The 21,273-nt window shown below is 42.2% G+C and overlaps 1 protein-coding gene across 1 annotated transcript in view; it reads left to right on the plus strand.

Moving 5' to 3' along the window:
- LOC111229761 (cGMP-inhibited 3',5'-cyclic phosphodiesterase A-like) overlaps window positions 1–21,273 on the plus strand; it is a 69,565-nt gene that overhangs the window by 24,020 nt on the left and 24,272 nt on the right. The window contains exon 2 of the mRNA XM_022756231.1: window positions 14,327–14,377. Within this exon, the coding sequence (XP_022611952.1) occupies window positions 14,327–14,377 (51 nt within the window). The remainder of the gene's footprint in view (window positions 1–14,326; window positions 14,378–21,273) is intronic.

Below are 21,273 nucleotides of genomic sequence, written 5' to 3' on the forward strand. Positions count from 1 at the left end.
AAATAAAGTATTTATCCCAAAATATCAAACTGAATCCTGTAGGTGAATCCCTCTCATCAGCAGTGCTGACATGCTACAGTCCATCAGTGTTAATCCACCAGTTGGTATCACAGAGAATAAAAGACGGGAATGAAATGTGACACATGGAAAATGCACTGTTCCACAAAAACAATCTTCCTTCGACCTGACAGGCGTCATTTAGCCATTGGCTTCCAACTTCTGACAGCTCATTATTGTTGCTGTGATTAGTTCTGTTATGTCGTAATAATCACTGACAGTGAATGTTTTGGATGTGGATGCAGGTTGGGTGAGGTCTGTCTGCGGATTCTTGCTCCACTATTGTCTTCAGGGTTTTTACAGTGTGACAGATCTGTGAGCTATCCATTCACACCCCTCTTCTTTTTTTTTCACCCCTGCTAGTCGTCTGCACCAAATCCATTTGGTCCAGGCTGGTGCATCTGTGCTAATCAGGTTATATAGGGAGAACTAATTTGTCTTGGGGTCTGTTTTCCATTAGATTAATGCGCACATGTAGAGAATAAATGTGCAGATTTTTCGGATGGAAAAAAATTACTATTTGCCCAAATTTCCACAGTTTCTAACTCCAGGGTGGCCATTTTGTATTTACAAGTCTTACATAGTACAGCCTTATCAATGGTGCAGTTGAAGCTGTTTATAGCTCAGTTTTATGATACCTCTCTTCTGCTCTACCTCCCTAATTAATTGAACTACTTCCCATTATACTGGATTATCCTTTCCAATTGGGCATTTTTCGAGCCAGGGTTGTTTTCACAATCCTGGCTGATGGTCGTCATTTATTCAGAGCTGCAGCAGACGTTATTTGTTTCTGCTTTTACATGGTCTACGGAAAGTGCAATTACAGCAATTACAGATGAGAAGTCACACTAGCTTCAGGGTACAGACCCACTTTGTCGGACATATATACGGGACGTGAACCCCTGCTGAACACGATCTTAAAACCATGATAAATCTTTCTTTTCATTGTTTGATGAATTATCCTGCCATCGTTACTGATTAGCCAATTAAGAGAATAATAAATGAGGGTTTGGACAGTGCAATGACTGAGCGTGGTTGAACATGTTCTCTCCTCTCATATGGTAGCAAGATGAGCCTGCTGTTCTGTGGTGTCTTTGGAGCGTGGCGTGGGGAGCAGAATGTTAAAGGCAAAGGTCTCAGCAAACTGTTTCGTCAGCTGTGCTGCACAGAGGACTGGTCAGGATGGGCTAAGAGTTTAGAAGCCCCTTTGTTTTGTTGTCTTGCATTTTCCTTGTTGTGAGAGTTTTGCTTTTTTTTTTTGGTTTTCAGGAAGAGAATGCAAAGTATGAAGCCACCATTTTGTCAAGGGGAAAATGTGGACAGTTAATCTGTCAACAAATCAAAGAAGCCCTTATATGTTACTTATTTGTTATCCCATTAATGTTTTGAAGGAGATGTAATTGCCGCCTGGATTATGTTCACTTGCGAAGTTTTTCAAAGTTTAGGAATGGAAGACCACAGACTGGGGTTTGCATCCTGAGTCAGCTCTTGGCAAAGACAGCTCTTTGGTTAAGGTTAGGTGTGGTCAGCAAATAGATTTTCTATTGTGCTTCAACTCACTGTTGTGACTTTGTCAGTGTTAAACAAAGACCACAATCTTTCTCTTATTCCTTAAACAAGTGCTATGAATGCCTAACACAGTTTAACCAAGCAGTAGGTGCCACAAGCAGATACTGTACTGCAAGAGCAGATATTGTAAGAGAACAAACAAAATACAATGTAGGGGGGCATCTTGCTAATATGTTGAGTGTCAACATTTTGTGACTTGCCAGGTTGAAAATCGGTCCTGTCAGCAAATTTGTTGTATGTACATTTTTAGGCGACGGGGTTGTTACAAATGCATGGAGCAAAGCCGGCACAGTGTCACATTCTTTGACTAATAAATGCTGTTCTGTGACTACAAAATTATTCACATTAGGCCTACATACCACATGCTCTGAACAACAGTGTTTTTGGCTTCAGATAGAAAATACTGTAGTCCAGCAGCAGCAGCCTCCCTGTCATGTAAACCATGTTGTCTGGTCAGTGAAAAGCTGCAACTTCAACTGTTGGTTTAATGTCCTGCTTGCTTAGGTAGTTGGTACCTTCAGTCCGTGCCTTTTCAGACCAGATTACATTCAAACACACGGCCAATACACTGTTCTTCTTTCACATCATAACTTCTCACACCATAAATTAATCTAGTGTGAGTAATAACTTTGTGCTGCAACACTAGTACAGATTCAGATGATTCATCCAGTCACTGTACATTATCTTATGTGCATTATACTGTAGGATCCTTGTTGCTGCTCTTGTCCTCCATAATATAAGAGAGAAAATGCACTAATTTAACAATAACCTCCCAACACGATGAGCGAAAGCACCAAACAAAACATAAAACATAGTTTAAAACTGAAGTATTCATGCATATTTATGGAGTGAGTTGTTTGTTCCCTGTATCCATCTCTTGACAGCAGTTTTGCAATTATTTATGGATTCCATGTTTCAAGTGGAACAGGAAGACTATTTCAGGCAATAGCTGTTCATGAGCACACAACTGTTTATGAAAACAGATGGCAAATACAAAGTAGAGCTTATATAACAAACGCAGTCCCAGTGAATGATTGATGCTTTTATAATGTATGATCTCTGCTCCCTGTGTTCCTCAGCATCTGAGACAGTATCAGTGAGAACTGAGACTGATGAATGTGAGGAATGCAAGCTGACGTCACTGGACGTACTGTAGCTTCAGTCACATGGCTAGGTAAACACAAGTAGCTGTTTGGCCTGGTGTGTGTGGGAGGGACCAGTGGCTCTGATCAAGAGGATTCAGGAGCAAAATGTTCCTTCAAGGGAGCTTTACTTCATGTTGTCGAGTGTGAAAAAAGAAACAAATATTTCATGTATTTTTTACTAGGATTCCTTCATGTTTAAACAGTAGCTAACAAAGTTTTTAAAAAATGTTTCCCCTGGCTTGTGGTCAGCCTTAATGCTGTTCCAGATCCTAAGCATACATACGTGCACACTATTACACAACTATGTATACACAGACATGAAAACGGAGCCATGCACAAGCATATACTGTATGCCGTATGGGAATATACTAAACACCTACCCATGGAAAAACTCAGATATATGTTGTATACACACAAACAAACTTCTTATATATACAGACGTGTGTGTTTACACCAGTTGTGGGATGTAACTAAGTACATTTACTTGAGTGTTTCCATTTTATGCTAATTGATACTTCTACTCCATCACATTTCACAGAGAGGCACTTTTTACTCCACCTGACACCAACTATGAAGATCAAGATTTTACGTACAAAACCTGTAGTGAAATAATAAAGTATGATACAAATAATAATCCAATAAGATTACGTATACTGACAGGAGGTACTGTGCTCACTAATAAGTAAATTTACCTTTGGTACTTCGAGGGGACATTCAGACTGAAGACAGCGCTGCGTTAAAAACAGCGTAAGGGTCATTGAGAGTGAGTTGCTTCAGCCACACATGAGACATGATATATTATCCAGGAAGTCCAGTTGGATTGACAGCCTTCCATATACTGGACTTCTTCTAATGTTGCTCTGTATCTGCTGAATGTATAAATTAGCTTGAACAGCTTGATGATAAAGTTCAAAATATCAATTTATAAGGTGATAATATGTCAGTGATGGGTATTTCAACAAAACAAATAATGCTGCTTTAAGCAAAACTTTGAGTGCAGGACTTTTTTAAATACTCTTACACTGTGGCGTTACTACTTTTACTTATGTAAAGGATCTCAATACTTGTTCCTCCACCACTGGCTTACACACATATAAACACATAGAAAGAACGTATGTGCTCAGCAATTCACAGTTTAAAATAAACGTGTGTCTCTGCGATGGGCCTGTGAACAATCACTGTGGGTGGTCCGGTCATAGAGCTGTTGTCACTTTCCAGCAGAGCTCTTCTAAAACCATACATCATGATATACCTTTGCCAAAGGCATACCCACTGCACGACACAGTGACAGCATATTATTACTACTCTATCTTGGTTATTATCACATCATATATCATTTAGGTGAATGGGGCAGGGCGCTTTGTGAATGTATATATTGTTTATTGCATGCGTAACCCCAGTGAGCCCAAGTGAGGATGTGATAGAAGACGATGGCTTTCTGTCACTCATGGAGCCTGCAGCCTATTTCCCCAGAGGACGCCCAGCATCACCTGTATCTTATCCCCCTGTTTGCTTTGCTTTAAGCCAGGTTTCCAAGATGGCTATCAGCATGATGGCTGTATCTTAATGGCGCTGTCCGTTTCCTCATTGAGAGAAGCCCACCAGAGTGTGTCAGGGAGGGCCGTCTCTTGTTCCTCTGTACCTCCATGGTCCCTGCAGACCCCTGCATTCCTTCTGCATGGGGAACCAGAGCCCTCTGGGAATTTCACTGACAAAGCAAGCATTTTACAAGCTAATGGTGGAAAACCTGCCCATGGGGCTGACCTGAGCCTCTTCTAAGGGAACAAGCTCTGTAATGCAAATCCTTCCACCTGCAAAAAGAGGAAGCAGAGATTTATGCCCCCACACAGGTACACATGCTGTTTATTAGAGGCTAGCATTCACACACTTTCGTGCACGCACACGCGCTTTGAGTGCATCAGTCAGAACATACTGTCGGTGCTGTCCTGACTTTACGTGTATGCTTCTACATCAGTGATTTATAAAGGACGGAGGGATGTGATTTAAAGGCATATGCTTGAGCGGAGAGTCGCTGTCTGTTTGTTTACTGGAGTCCTGTGGGAATCTTGATGGGACTGTAAATGTTCTATGTGCAGCTGAAATAGTGGGGGAGATGTGTGTGTGTGGTCCTCTCTCTGATGAGCACAGACAAAACACAGAACACAGACCTTGCTGAGTCAGGCCTGTGAATAAAAGGTGAAATAATGTATGCAACGGAGGCAGCATGCATGCGCAAATTCCCATGCTGCTTTCGTAACGTTGCCTTTGACTGAACTCTGCGTTCTCAGCTTTTCATTCCCTATTCACTGAATTATCTTATAGCAGCGCCTAAGATGGATACTCAAGCTGAATCAGTGTACTCTCCAAAAGTATCTTTCCCCACGTCATTATTTAGTCAAAATTAGCACAAATCAAAAGTTGAGTGCATTTGCTTCAGTTCCCATGTCAAGCTCAGGTCCAAATTGTTTTGTTATTCAACCAGTCATTAACTTTGAAAACCTCTCTTGACGTAGATCACCTCCTCCAAAAGAAATATTGCCTTCTGTCCCAGTCAGACTTATGGCTTCATAAAAACATTTTATAGTGGAACTGTAACACCCAGCCCTGTTGTCTGAGACCTGGGACTGTGCACGCAACCAGCACAAATCCATCCATTTTTTTGTAGCTTAAATAAGAGCTACAAGCAGCAAAATAGGGAAACTGTACCTTAACCCCTTTTTTTTTTTTTTTATCAGCCTACACTCCTAATCCTCTGCGCTTTCATAATGTTATTCATAAACGCTACAGAAAGTCTTTAAGAAGACACATAAATCAATATTACCATTTCCATTTTGTAATGAAAGCTCAGCTGGAAAATACCCAAGTGGCTGAAGGGCTGAATCACCGCGTTGATGGATGATGGGGAAATGCACTCTTTATCTCACTGCTGTCCATCCTTTTTGATGAACATGAAACCGGGCCAATAACACATGAAAAGCACGTAAGAGGGAGTTGACCCTTGATGTGTATCTAATTAGCCGAGCAGGTGCAGTCACCTTTGGGAACTGTATCGACCTCCGAGTGAGTGACAGCCACGGCTTAATCTCTCTGTGTTTCAGAAGAGGAAAAGTTTGCTTAGCTTTATTAAATGAATTGCACTGTCACAACCAATTTGTTCGGACATAACTCTTCCAAACAAGTGTCCTGCGGCCAGAGAGTATCCACTGGCCTATTGTTGACACACTGTACGCTGTTTGAATCAACTGTGAATTAAACCACACAAAGCCCACTGGCACCTTGCAGACTGAACAGGGCAGAGGCTTGTAAAACAAACAAACAAGTGAGTGCTGTGTTCCCTTCTCAGCTCTCTAGGCCCCAGCAGTAATCCTGACTGGACCATTATACACTAATGGCTTTGGCATGCTGTTTTGAGGTGGGATGCCAGGTCTGTCCAGCCAGATCCCCTCTTTTTCACCCAGCTAAAAGTGCAGAGCTGGGAACCTAGCTGCTTGAGAAGGAGCCAGCCAGGACGCATGAGCAAAGAAAAACAGTATGTACACAAAAATAAAAGAGGATCCTTTCTATTCATGATACCACATGGATGTGGTTTTAAAATATATTTTCATGCTATCCATATCAGCTTTCATGAGGAGGTTTTCGCTTTGTCAGTGACTTATTTTATGCCACCGTGTTAGCTTTTGAGGTCAGAATGTGGGGTACTCCCATTGAGGTTTTTTCTCTAGGCCACGGCATCCTTGTGGCCCAGGCTTTCACCCTGGGAGACTGACAGCTCTATCTCTGGTAGAGACTCATACACTGGGTTTCTTCTAGGATCAGGCTAAGTCTCTCCCAGGAAACGTAAAGACGATAAATCCCATTAGTCACACTTCAGAAATTAGAAGAGTCTGAGTAAGAAAGTGTGAAGAGCAAGGGAGGGATAAACAGAAGCCTCAGTGCAAACACAGCGCTGGTGTGAGAAATATATCATGGGCTCATATTTGTGCATGTGAGTGTTTTTATTGCACGTGCGTGTGTGGTTTTGTTCATGAAGTCATTGTGTGTGCCTCACAGGCCGCCGCATGAGACAGAAAATGTGAAAGGGTGCAGATGCCAAACAGCTTGTAGGTGTGTGTGTGCTAATCTTTGCGTACACACAAGTGTTCCTCATTCTCTTCACCCCCCCACCCCCCCACATCCCACACCCCCCTCCCTCTTTGGCAGCCCACCTCAATAGTTCCCTTCCCTCCAGCGATGACGCAAATGACCCACGATGACTGACCCCCACGGTAAAACCTGTAAAACATTAGCCAGCATGAATAGGAATGACTCTCCGTCCTCTCCCCTCAGCGACAGGCAGGGAAGGATTTATAGGTGTCTCCCCCAGCGGAGAGCGGCTGCTGTGCTCGGGGGGGTGGATGTGGCAGAGGAGAAGGTGGGGGTGAAGCTTTCGAAGTCACCTGGACAAAGAGCCAGACAGTTTGGGTCAGAAATTTGTGTCTGCCTGGACCCAAGCCTTTCCACACTCTATTCCTGCAGTTTTACTGTACACCCTGTTAATTCTTAGCATTTTAATAGGCTATCTGTTTTCCTCTGCCTTCTCGTAGTACTGTTGCCCAGTGTCCAATTAACTCTACTTTATGAAGAGATTTTCCAAGGAGGATGGTGTTTATTTAATGAAAATGTAAGAGAGTTGAAAACAGTGAGAAAGTAAACACATTATGGATAGAAGAAATAGAAACACTCACACCTCTGTACTTCTCATTTCCATCTGTTATATCTGTTTTTTAATCATGTGAAGATCTACCCCCTTTAGTTTTTTTAGCCTTTCATAATGTTAGTGATGATGTTAATTTACATAGCCGGTATGGGCTCATTCTGCAGTCCAATGCTAAATTTAGAAATCTCTTAGGCTGACAGTTATAAAGTAACACAAGCTAATCTCTCTTGCGTGGGTGGCCTGTATCTGTCTACACTTCAGAGTGAGAAAGAGATAAAGAGCACCAGGTAGACCAGGGTGCTCATTTATCAAAGCTCCCTGCGCTCAAAGCTTAGGTAGCAATTAATGAAGATGTTCAAATTTATGCTAAGAATTACAGTTTTCTTCAAAATATGTATTTCATTCCAACTGGTGCAACAAAATCCTCCCATTATCCGAGCAGCGAATACTGTAAATAAATATCGTCATGATTCCTTAAAAAACTATCACAAATCAAAAGGCACAATTTCACAAAGAAGGTCCCAGGAGAAAACGGTTCTGTGACACTAATCATGAGAATACCTCCATCTGCAGGTGCAAAACAAGATTACACCTCATTTTCAAAGCCATGACGAGCGATACAGAGTTTACTGTGTCTGTGACACCCATGAAAGTGAGAACAAGGATATTTGATTGTTGCCTCGACGGCGTCCTTACGGCTAAGCCGCTGTCATTTCTGAAGCCTACATATAGTGAGACTTAGTAGAATCTGACCTACTTTCTTTCTGTGAGCTGAAGTGAAAGTGAGTGCAGGGATGTCTGAGTCAAGCTCTGCAGACGTCAGAGTATCTTTGACAGAGAGCAGTGATGAAAGAACAAAGGAGGAATAAGCAAGAAAATATTCGGAGACCCTGAGGCAGTGGGTGTGAGACTGAGTGCATGTGTATGTGTGTGTGTGTGTGCCTTTATGTAAGGAAGCATATGTGAATTCATGACTTTGCAGACCTTACTGTAAGTGAGAGCATAGTGAGTTTAATTGGACAGAGAGGTGGTGCATAAAACCCTTGGGTCAAGCTGATTGGAAATCCTGCAGACTGATCTCGTGGCTCTTCAATAGCGCTTTAATGAACCCAACCATGCTGAAAGATCAGCACTCTCTCTTTTCTGCCTCTCTCCTCTCCAACCAGGAGATCTCTATAGTCGGCACTTCCTGCAACTGTGACCTCAATGGACACTGAATGCTGGTCCCAGTAAATCCAGTGCACTAACAAGCTAACACAGCCACTAAAGATCCAAGTAGACACACATCAACTCCTCTCATATCAAGCCAGTAATGAGGGACAAAATAGGACGCGGGAGGCAGCGGAAGAAAAAGAATGAAGGTCTGATCATGAATGAATGATTAAGAAACACTGCTCGCAGTTATCTTGCACTGAGCTATATTAGGACAAGGCTGTTTCCGGTTCCTTTTCCAGACAGATTTAGAAAAGTGATCTGTAGTAAGTCGATGACAGTGGGGTCGAGGCTCATTGCAAGGCTTCAGGTCGATCCGTGTGAAAGTGGAGCGTCACTATGGGTGCTGCTGTTGTAGCTCCCACCACTTCACACCCGCAGGGAAGTGGTTCTCAACTGGTTATTGGCTGGAGCAAGTTAAACAACAAGCATATTCCAGTAGTTTGTTTGTGCTTTGACACCATGGTGTTTACCCAGCACCTCAGAGGCATGGCAGCTTGCTGTGGGCTGTGGCTCGGAGCCACGGTGGTGGACAGGGCATGGCTGCATACTGGCATCCACACTGCTGCCCTCTTAACACTCTGGGTGAGAGGAAGGCTGGGAGTTTACTTGGCTGGCACTATTTTGAGTCATGAGAGAGCAGTTCATTTACAGAGGGCGGCGGGCATATTATGTCTGACATTTTCATATCATCTACTTATGAGTATTCTTCCCAGTATTTACCTTTATGACTATAAATGTTTCTAAGCAAACTCTCACTGAGCTGGACAGGTCTACAGACACTGACTTAGGACTTCTTGTACCGACACACAAATCTAAATCTGTAAACATCCCTGTTCTCCATATTGGCTCTGAAGCGATTCCTTCTTCGAGTGACTACACTGCAAGAAATGTGGGACAAGATCCACGTTTCCTGGTTTTGGGCAAAAAGACAAAACTGCTGTTCAGCCGAAGCTAATTTGAAGTTTTATCAGTTTGAGTTAACTGTATCAAGTCAGTATCTTGGTAGTCGTGTGAAGGTTAATAGCCTGTGTTTTGATCCGGCAACACCTACAGTAAATGCAACTACTAGGAATTATCACCAAGGAAACATAAAGAGGGAATTTTATACTAAAAAGACTGTAACATCTGACTCTAACACTTGGCTAACTAAGACTGGAGCCTCCTTCAAAGGGTCACATGATCCACGTTACTAAAAAAAAGGCATTCTCTCACTTATTTCGAGTGATATCTAGCTATACAGATCAGTCTGGTTTGTTCAAGTTTTATTGACAGCGAAAGGAATTTTGTTTTCAGCGCTCACAGCATTGAAGAGCAGCATCTCTTTCCAGGAACAATGTCTCGCTTTCTCTTGATATTCCAGACTGCACTGTGACCTCACCGTGCACAGGCTTCATAGGTAGAAAATGGTTCCAGAGAAAACTGTTGACAGTGAGGTCTGTGGGTTATCCACAGCAACCGGGACATTGTTCCTGGAAAGACACATCGCTGTTGAAGATTTTAAATAAAGTTCCTCATTGCTGCGAGCACCGCAAACTAAATTCCATTCGTGGCAGCAGAAATCAAACGGATGCCTAAAAACCTGGATAAATTAAACCACAATCCCAGGGTGTACCTCATCAGCTGCCATGGGATCTGTGGAAAGCTTTTGTAATTTGAAAAAATAAAACTAATGATATGGCAAAAGTAAAACTAATTCAGGTCAGGATGATCTTTTATATTAATTTCATAACATCTGATAAACTATGACAACTCCACCCTGCCTGAGTCAGTTGTACCACCACATGCTGTGATTGACACTGTGCAAAAACTAGATAGCAAGTAGAAAGCGTAATGGAAAAATAGTTCAGACTTCCAGCCTCAGCTTCAGCCTCTCCAAGTGATAGTAGCACGATTGCAAAAAAAAAAAAAAAGATACAGACCAAGTCTAAACATTGACAATGCCAGAATCATCATGTCTTATATAAAAAAGAATAAATGATCAGGGCTCAAAAGCATCCAGTGTAAAAAAAAAAAAAAAAAATGAAAGTGACACATTTGGAACATGAAGAGTTGTGTAGATTTATTTTGTGGAAAGATCCCTTTGCTTGTCTGCGTCTTCTCTTGTCACGCAGCTGCCACACTGACGACTGCCACTGCCAACTACGCTCTTACCACTCCTTTCTCTTCTTGTTTGTTTCTTGACAGCATCACTCTGGATCATGGAAGTACAGTAAATCTCCAGAATGCATTCACAATGGAGCCAAAGTCCCATAAAAATGCCTCAGACCTCATTGAGTGTATCGTGTTACTCTGGTAGATAGAGCGCCGTGATTGAAAGACATACTTCCATTTTCAAAGACACAAAGCATTTTTTTTTTCCCGAGGACTGGTTTCAGTCTCTTATAAATCACGAGTATTGCTCTAAGTGATGGAAAGCCACTGCTCAACCTGGCTTATTCTGAGTTATGGGGCGACATAATGAATCTAGCAGAGGGTGAAACAAAGGGCATAACTTCTACAAAGTTGTTATTTTTCCCGGTAGGTGCACTGCAGCTTCAGGACAAAAACAAATCCATTTGGAAATTTTACTGCTTTGACTGTGTTATAGTGCTTGGAGGGTGTCCATGAAAAACCAGGAGATATCTAAGAAATCATTCACGTGTGGTTTTACCTCTTCAGACATAATATTGGCAGTGAGCTGTCACGTGTTTTAAGTATAATCTTCGACCGCTCTTCTCTTTCCTGCTGGAGCAAAAACAAGGTAATAAAGATTGAACAAGACGTTTTGTTTTTGTTTTTCTTGTTTTTTGTCATCATCGTTTGTGCTTTTGTGTCTCTGAAAAACAGATGATGTTTGTGTTACAGTCATTTCTTGTTTATTCTAACACATGGCGGTTTGAAGTTTGAAAGCACTGAAACCAAACTTTGAAATTTTGTTTACTGATTTTCCAACACTGGTTAAAAAAAACATTTGAACACAGTGGCACCAGACTGTATCCACTGTTTGACTTAGTAAGTGAGCAGTACATCATCTACATGTATTTGTTGATCACATTTTTGAGCCAGTCTCAGAGGAAATGAACTCCTCTGTGGCCTGTAAAGTCACTCTGTGCGAGAGGCTATCTGCGCCTGAGCTCAAATGTTCTGCTCAGCTTTGATTTTGTGTGGATTTTTTTTTTTTTTTGTTTTGGCACATCAAAGGGCCCATGTAGACTTCTGTGTAGTCTGGGTCTGTCACTCAGAGCAAAGAGATGAAAGGTTGGGTTACATAAGACCGTAAGACCGAGAGGCTGTTTATGTGTGTGTGCGCCTGGAGAACCTCACTGATTCTAGGACCTTCTAATGGAGCAGGACTGCGCTGCGACCACGGAGGAGTCCGCTGCCAGGTCCTATACTGTAAAAGCAAAAACCCCGTCATCGGAGCCGTGAAGGATAAGACAAACAGCTCACTGGCTGGCTAATACTATCATTTACAGTGATTTACATCCCGTACGTGAGCATTTTACACAGCTGATTGCTTGTTGACTTCCTTTTCCATCTTGTATGGTTATTTTAATGCTTGAGGAGGTACGTGCACGCTTGACGGGGCTTTAAAGTGACCAGATATTATCATGCTGACGGTTGGAGCGTGCAGGCTTCTCATAGCTGTGGTGCTCGGGCTAGAAAATGGAGGATGAGAGAATGAAGCTGTTTGTTGAGAAAGGGCAAACCCCTCACATTGCATTTTTTTTTACAACCTCCTAAATGTCAAACTATGGAAAGGCCGTTGTATTTTATGAATGGGTGTGCACCGCATTGTGTGTGATTGTTCCGTTAGTGAACTTGTTTGCTCACTGTCAAGGTTACCATTTTCTGTGGAGCAGTACCCATTGTTGCCAGAACCTTGACCAAAGGATGAGGTGTACAATAACTGTCTCACAAAGTAGCCAACACATCAGACCTTGTGTCTTGCCCTGCTAAATATGTCGAAGACACACTTGGTGATCAAAATGTAAACTAACAAGCGCTCACCAAAATTCAAAACACAGGATTTAAACCTGCTATAAATCCCAGCTCGATTTACAGTAGAGGACTTTACAGGCCTCTCAGTCGAGCGATGGGACCCTACATGAATCATCAAAGTTGTAACAGTTTCAGTTGAAAGATTTCTGTCTGTGCTTTTCTCACTGGTTTGGAGAGAGGGTGGGGCTCAGTTAGAAAGAAGGGATTTTCAGGATTTAGCAACATTACAGCAATATTTGAGTCAAAACGTGACGACAGCAGGGGGGTTGTTTGTCAATATTGGTCAGTCAAATGTGATCAAACCTTGCCCACACAGCGCGGATGAAGCAGATTAGCTGAGACTTTGCATGTTAGACTGTTCATGAATAACACCTAAGCTTCAACTTTGACTGTTGCTCGTTGAGTCTTTAACATTTCATGTTATAGTTGAAGTTTTCAGGGACGTTAAACACAGAGACAATCACCAGAAAACACCTTAACATAAGTTTAATATACAAGTCTGTTTTATTTAACACATAATTTAATAAACAGCAAAATAGTCCTTTATTTCCCATTATATTAAGTTAATAAACATTAAAAAACATTTTTAACAGGAACAACTTTCTGCTGAAGAAATGTGGCCTGTGTATTATCGTCATTACTCAGGACTTTATATCTACTAACTAATTCTACTGTTGCTGAATTTTTTAGATTTTAATGCAAGTAATTTTCCATGCACCTCCACTGCATATCCACAGATAACCTAAACACCTCAGCACATGAAACTAGTGAGTGGGGGGGGGCAGTCAAAATTTTACAGACTAAACTCCCTTATAAAAAGGCGACAGGAGCAGTAACTCCACTGTTGTGTTTGTTTAGACCTAAGCAGCACTGTGGGAAAACACTCCGCAAAACAACACTGCTGTCCAGACAGGCCCATAGCACTGGCGTCTGAAACCCACTGTTTTCCTAATGTCTTCACTCACAGCGTGACACAACTCAATGACCTCCACTGACACAGTAAATTACACCTGAATTATCAATTTGGCTCTTATACTGAGCCCCTTGCCTCAGTTTGTGCGGCAGCAATTTGTCACAGCGACACGCTGGGTTTCTCTGGGCTCCTCAGTCCTGGGGCAGAGAGCCCTAACAGAGGCAGAGGGAACGTGTGTGTGTGTGTGTGTGTGTGTGTGTGTGTGTGTGGGGGGGGGCTGGGGGGGGGGTGTTGTTGACTTGGCTCTCCTGCAATGTGTTCACCAAAAATCAGTGACAGAGCTGCGCTGATGTATTTGGTGACTCCCAAGAAAGTGGAAAACGGGTTTACAAGGCCTGTGGGAGGACACAGTGGCTGGTAATTAGACAGCGTAAAAATCCTCAGCCTCTACCAGCCCCTTAGGCAGTGAATAGGAGCTAAAGTAAACCAAACCTGACTGTGAAATTGCATTAGACGTCTGTGCTTAATGGAAAGTGAAAAAAATAGACAAAACCCATTTTTTGCAATTATGAGCGTTTCCATTCCCCCCACACTTCCTCAGCTCTTTGCATCGCCACTCCTGCTCCTCCTCTTTTCCGCTACAGCGCAGTATATCTCCATTATGGTGTTGCCTCTGTTTTAGGACACTAACAGAAACAGGATGTGCAGGACTGCGGTTTGAACATGTTTCTGTCTCTTGTTTTCCCACAGATGCTCCCCCGCTCAGAATGGGACCACAAGAGAGGCTCCCGAGGATCACAGGTTAGCACCGTCCACAGAAAAAGAGACACACCAGTAATAACAATAATGATAAACAGCTGACAGGAAAACACACACACTCACAGCTAGGATCTCTGTCAATCGCCTACACACACCTTATAAATGACGCAAATAGCAAAAATCCCACCACTAATAGGGCCTGCTCACCCACTCATTTTAGCCGTGGTTAAACAGCATGTCCAGAGGTGTCACTTCCCACCACAATCCTCGTTGTCCTCTGTTAGTGTAAAGGACGCAGGCCTGTGAGATGGCTGTAAGGCGCTGCACAAGCCATTAAAGGCTGGGGAATTGCAACTAGAAGGACTCGTCACAGGAGATGCAGCTTGTAGACACATACAGCCACAAACCCAGAGATTACCTGTGTGTGTGTGTGTGTGTGTGTGTGTGTGTGTGTGTGTGTGTGTGTGTGTGTGTGTGTGTGTGTGTGTGTGTGTGTGTTTGGGAATTGATGTATTGAGCAGCTACAGAGCCACAGGGCAGGACAATGCCCTTGGCTTTGCAATGACCATATACAGTATGTGTGTGTTCTGGTCTGCATGCTCTCCTATCAGGAGGATATCCTTTAGAAATGAATAGACTGTGTGTCTGTGCTGACAATGTACAGTATGCTTGGGTAGCAACGAATACACCGCAAAGTTGTGTTTGGAGGGAAAATTAGGGGATTTTTCATGAATAGTGAGCATAACTGTGCAGTTCAGGATTGGGCTTGAAATCAAATTATACACTGTATAATTTCATATAGTTGTGTATCTGTTCCTCACAGTATCATCCCCTCAGAGTGGAGAAATGTTCAAATAGCATGTTAATCTTTTGAAATATTGTCTCAGTCTCAAATCAATTTGTTATGTGGGGTTAGTAGGCAAGCACATATTTTTTGATTGATGCATTCCCTAAGCTGCCATTTAAACTCAGTGGTCAGTTCAGTCTTTTTTTATTTGGACTGGTGCTATGCATTCGTCAGTGGAATCCTGTAACAGTCCAGAGACTGACAGGACGTGTAAGAAGTCGAGGCTTATATTGGCATCTCTCTCCATCTCGTGGCTGTTTTCCCTCGGCTCGGCTCTCCCCCGCTCTCAGGTTGACGGTCAGAGAGGCTGGTAGCGCTTCCCTGAGCCATGGCACCTCGTAGCGTGCGTAAATCACACACTGGGCTCTTTAGCCAGTGACCAGAGCGCTTGATTGATCTCCACTGTGTTGCGTTCGCCAACATGCGCACATTAGCAGGCTCAATTTCCAAACCGCATTTTTTTTTTTTTTTTTTTCCTGTCCAAAGCTTGTGGTGGATGTTTTAGCTTAGGAATTGACAGTGAAGTTATGTATGGAAAGAGCTATTTAAATATTTGTATTCGACTTGAAAACACATTGGTTTTGGAACATTACCCGTGGAGATTATCGGAGAAAAGAGTGTTTGTAGGCCCGGATCTTGTGACTGTTATTCTAAATTACAGAAAGGCTGGAGGAGTGGCGTGTCAAGCAGACAAGTCCAGACACTGCAGTCATGTTGAAGATTTCTCAAAATCACTGTAGCACTTCAAACATTTCAGATTTGTGTTTCTTAAACTGCGGGTTTGGTAGTTGAAAAAGGTCATTGCCCTTTCTCTGGTTGGTCCTATCATGACAGTGAAGTAATGGGTCCTGTGACAAGACTAAATTTAAAACATTTTACTACCTGCACTTTTGACTGTCATCTGCCCAGATCATAATTGGATTTGCCACAAATGATACAGAGACCATAGCAATTTTCAAGCTGTTACTTTTTCTGACATGGAACAGTAACATGCCTCTGAGCTGGTGCCATTGCTCTGAGAGAAACTGAGGAACTTGGTTTTATTTATAGTATGCATATTCAGTTTGCAAGATTTTTAAAAACTCATGACTGTGTCCGCTGCACTGCTGATGATGGATATATGTTTAACCACTTGCATCATGTGGTAAATCATCGCTCACTCGTCGCTCAGCATAAGCCATCTGTTTTACCTCATGCATCTCTTTTGTTTGCTCTGTTCTTCATTTCTTGCTTCTGCCTCTACCAGTCTGTGTGTCTGTTCCTCTACCTCTGTTTTTTTTTTTTTTTTTTTTAATCTTCATTGGCTCCTTTGCTGGAATCAAACACCCTGAAATATGTGGAAGGAAAAACAAGCCTCTGCTTGGAGATGAGATGGCTGCATGTTAGGGGTCAATTGGCCTGACCTTTTCCAGTAAATCTTTAATGAGGCAGTTATTCTTTTTTGTTTTGTTTTGACCACCCCCCCACCCCCCACATCCTATGTCCCCCACATCCCTCAACACACCCCCCCTCTTTTAATAAAATATGTAATAGCATGTAATTGTATCCTGGCTGCAGCTGAGGACCTGGCTCAGCACAGCTTCAGTCTTAGCTGACGGAGGGGTTGAGAGGAGAGTTGGGTCGCGGTGGGGGTGAGGGCTGGTTTGGAAGTGCGAAGTGTAACACTGCTGGGCGTAGTTTTGGCTGCAGGAGCTGAGGCAGAGAGCGAGGAGTGTCTCAGTGGAGTTTTGAGTTACGGTTCTGCTGTGATTCACACTGTATCACTGCTCTGTTATTCTAAGTAGAGAACATCACCATCTCCCAGGCTCCTCTTCAACTAATCCATCTCGACAGATGTAATCAGGGCCATTAAACTAACTGCGCTGCCACTGAAATAGAAAACTGCACGGTAATGATTTTTCAAACATGCTGAGAGTTCTGTGTAAATGAAATCAACCTGAGAAAAAATAATGGTTTTAAAAAAATAGTTTCTTGCTCAGCATTTCTCAGAGTGTGAGGCTTTGTGCGTGGGGTTAATTGCAAAGCCAGCACCACAGTGTGTGTATCTCTGTGCCTTAAGTAGAGCCAGAGTTGCTTACATTATTGAAATGTGTTTACTAAGAGAATCAAATACCTTTCTTTCTCTAGTAGGCCCCTGAGGCATCCCAGCTCTCCTCTGGGATACATTATATTCTCACCATTGCACAATTTCAAGAAGCTCACATATCACTGTCATTTTACTAGAGGCTTAGGGGACTGTATGTTTATATGAGGGAGTCAAGGGTTAAAAGTGCATGAAGACAACCGTCTCAGAAATCACAAATATGTGACCCTGCTCTCTGTGTATCCCATTAATAATCGTCATTTGACAGAGGGATCTGTCTGTTGTTGTTTGTTGCACCAAATGCACTTCATCTGTCTTCAGCAGAGTTATTGGAAAAAACAAAAAAACATGGACACAGCAAGAACATCAACAATCATATTTCCATCGCTCAGCGTTGTTGCAACCATTGATGGCGTTGCTTGAAGTAAACGATGTTTCATATGAGAAATGGAAATTTTGCACATGTATCTGATGTTTAAAGAGACAGGTCTAAAAATAGTGGATGCATGTATAAGCACTAGCATTTAGCAAATATTTTTCAACATTATTTATTTTGAACTTTAGGGATGAGTGCAGTTTGATTTAGTCATTCATCAAAAAACACATTGAAAATAAGCTTTTATATAAAATGTTTCAAGTCAAATCTCCATCTAGCTCGTAAAATATCCAGATTAATGCAGCACTAAGAATTATTTCTAGATATTATCTGGTCCATTTTTGGTGCACATTACTGCAGCTAAAGCTTCAGACACAGCTGAGTCGGACCTTGAGTACAGAGAGGGACAAACAGCTTTTCACTCTTCAGGAGCGGTCGCTGGTTTGTTTTGACTGGCCCTCGGTTGAGTTTACATGAACTGCTGCGCGGGTGTTAATCTATGGCATGTCTATTGACGTACTCTTCCAAACTGTGTTCACACAGGCAATTAAGAACATTGATCATGTGCACTGTTGTTAGTCATAGTAAAATGTCATAACAGAACGTCCGTGCATGGTTTAGTATGTGAATTGGCTTGTTGAGGAGTCATAAAAACTGTTTATTGATGCTTGTATTCACTTTTATCAAATGCAGCAACAAAAGCTGGAGGCTTGTGAACAGATGTCGCACAGGTTCGTGGTAGTTTTGTGACCGAAGGTGCTGGCACGGGGGCCTGGTTAGGAGTGTGCCTCCTGCCAGTTAAATGCAAAACAATTGGCCACAAAAACACCAAAGGGTGCAAGCAGGAAAAAAATCCACACGTTCCAAAAAATACTACAAGATCACTACAGTAAATCTGTAGCAAAAACAGGCTTCTGCGTTTTAAAAATGGAATACATATATTACCCAGCTGTTGAGGTGGCTTTGAGCAAGGTATTAAACTGCTATGAAACTATAGTTTACATTCACTTGTACTTCCCCAAAAGCACCAGTGCTGATGCTAAAATGCAACATATGTAGTGTAGTGTTGTTTTATGACTGTTTCATTTATTTAAAGCACTAATTTTGCTTTTTTTTTTAATTATTTGGTTTGCTGCTGAGAGTTGAGAGATGAAAAGATCAATATCACAGGTAAAAATGAAAGTGCTCCAGCCATCTAAAGGTTTTCACAAACAAGATACAGTGTGTTAATTAGTGCGCTTTCAAGGTGCTGTTGGGTGGATTTTGTTACAGAGCCAGCCCAGATGTTTTCCCCTGTCTTCAGTCTGTGTGCTAAGTTAACTGGTTGCGAGTGGTAGCCTCATATTTACCATAAAGACATGTGTGGTATTTCCTTATCTAACTCTCGGCAAGAAAGCAAATAAACATATTTCCTAACATGTCAAAGTATTGCTTCAACACCTTCTCTGTGTTCCTGGGTCAAGATGATAGTTTAGACATCTTTTCAGTGTCCAAAAAGTTTTATAGTTGTGTCCAGCATTTGTAAGAATTATCTACCTATAACCTAAATTTTTGCAAAACATGCTCAAAAATATAACTTAAAAAGAAAAACCTCACAGTCATCCAAAATCAAACATCAAAAGGCAGCATAAATTCAGCAGAGCAGCTCATCCAGTGTGCCAGTCATTCATCTGGCTGAATGAAGACTTGTCAGTTTGTCACTCTCCCAACATGCAGGCCTGCTGCTGCCAGCTGTTTTCATGGCCGCCGTCTGTGTGTATGTTGCCTAGAAAACCAAAGATCGATCCATCTTACTTGGAGACGGAGAAATGATGAATCATTTTCAAAACAAGAAAGTTGTTGTTTGGACGATCAAAGAGACAACTTTTTCTTTTTGCTCTGTAATTTTAGAAAGAAGTAGTTACTCACATATCTCCTCCACGCAGCACTCTGAGGTGCTGGATCCTAGACTAACTCTGAAGAGCGTATTTCTCAGAAAAGTTTCTACAGAGAGGAGGGTGAGCCAGTGGCAGACAGTTGTTGACAGTTCCCAGATGTGAATGTGTGTTAATATGATTGTGGTGTAGGGCAGCAGTAAAAAGAGCTTGTTGAGGAACCATTTGTAATTAAACACATATACAGCCTCTCTGGAAAGTTGAAATACATTGATTTTGATCACAGTGTTTAATGGACTTTACAAACGCTACAGATGCATCCAAGGTAGGAAAATCCGCCATCATACTTCCAGAGAAATATTAAGAATTTTGAAACACACCATCATAACATCTGTCCAACAGCTCTTTCCTGCGATACTCACAGCGCTGTTTCCCAGACAGGGGTCACTGTGTGAGGCTCGTGTGAGAAGATGAAGCCTGCTGCTACAGAGGTGGCCATGGCTGATGAATGAAACTGATCATCTAACCTGACAGGAAGTGCTTATATAACCTAATGATATTACGTAACTTATTCTCAGTATGATCCATTAGAGGATGTCCATTGATGATTCTTAAGTTTTCAGGAACACCAGGAGGTAACTTGCAGCCAAGACTCAGTCTTTAAGGGACACATAAAACCTTGAGCCAGGGATGGTCATTGTTCAGCGCTTTACATTCTTTATCTTTCCCTGTTGTCAGCTTTGTTTAACAGCTCAACGCTCTAACTCTTCATCACACAAAAACCCTGTAGAGAAGTTCAGAGACACGATTTTTAAAGGTAGATACTTTAACAGCACATTCTTTCTAATGCAGGATGTAATGGCTTGTATATTGTAGCAAACAGGTATTGCTACTTTTTCAACAAGAATAGGACGCACTCAGCAGAAGCAAGAGCCCCACTGTGTCCAGAAGCGCACATCTCAATTGCTACCCATGCACCTGGAGCCTTTCACCACTCTTTATTTTTCAAGTCAGGTTTTGGGCATTAAGTGGATTGTTGGCGGTGCAAAATCCAACCCAACACATTCATCATTCCCTCCCCTTTTACGGCCACCTAGGACCTGTTTTCGAGTTAGTTAAGCTTAGTGACACAATTCTCATCCTCAGCAAAGTGTGTTTGAATGCTCAGGATGATGCCGTTTGTATTTGTTTATGCGCCAGTGTCACTGTCTATTTTCGTGTCAGCCTTATGTTTTTACTTGGCTGTGTGAGAACTAGGGCTAAGGTTTTTTGAAGTTGAAGATGACGTTGTGTGTGCACGCACATGTACTTGGAGATGCTCAGACACACTGAGCATCACTCTCGTGTCTGTCCAGCCAGATGTTCTCCAGCAGCCATATTCTCCTTTAACCTCTGTTTAGCAAACTCCTAAATCAGCCTGTAAATGAGCTGAGAGACAGGTGTTTACATCTCATCCTCCCAGCATGCATTAGAGCAAAGTATAGGAAAGAGGGGAGGGGGAAGTAGAGGAGATGATGCAGAGGAGGGGAGCACAATAGTCATCTGTCCAGTAATGTTCCATTAGACGTCCCACAGGATGTCTTCAATAGGAAAATTATATAAATACAGTGACTTATCTGATATGACTGGGAAAATAAAATACAAAAACCTTCATTGTTTGCCCCAAGTGAAAGGTGAGGTGTTCACACGTGCTGTTCAAGTCACCCTCTCGCCACTTAGCCAGTGTAAACAGAATAATTCTGGGTGCCTGGCAGCTGG

The sequence above is a fragment of the Seriola dumerili genome, unplaced genomic scaffold (assembly GCF_002260705.1).
Source record: "Seriola dumerili isolate Sdu_G_001 unplaced genomic scaffold, Sdu_1.0 BDQW01000242.1, whole genome shotgun sequence".
NCBI lineage: Eukaryota > Metazoa > Chordata > Actinopteri > Carangiformes > Carangidae > Seriola > Seriola dumerili.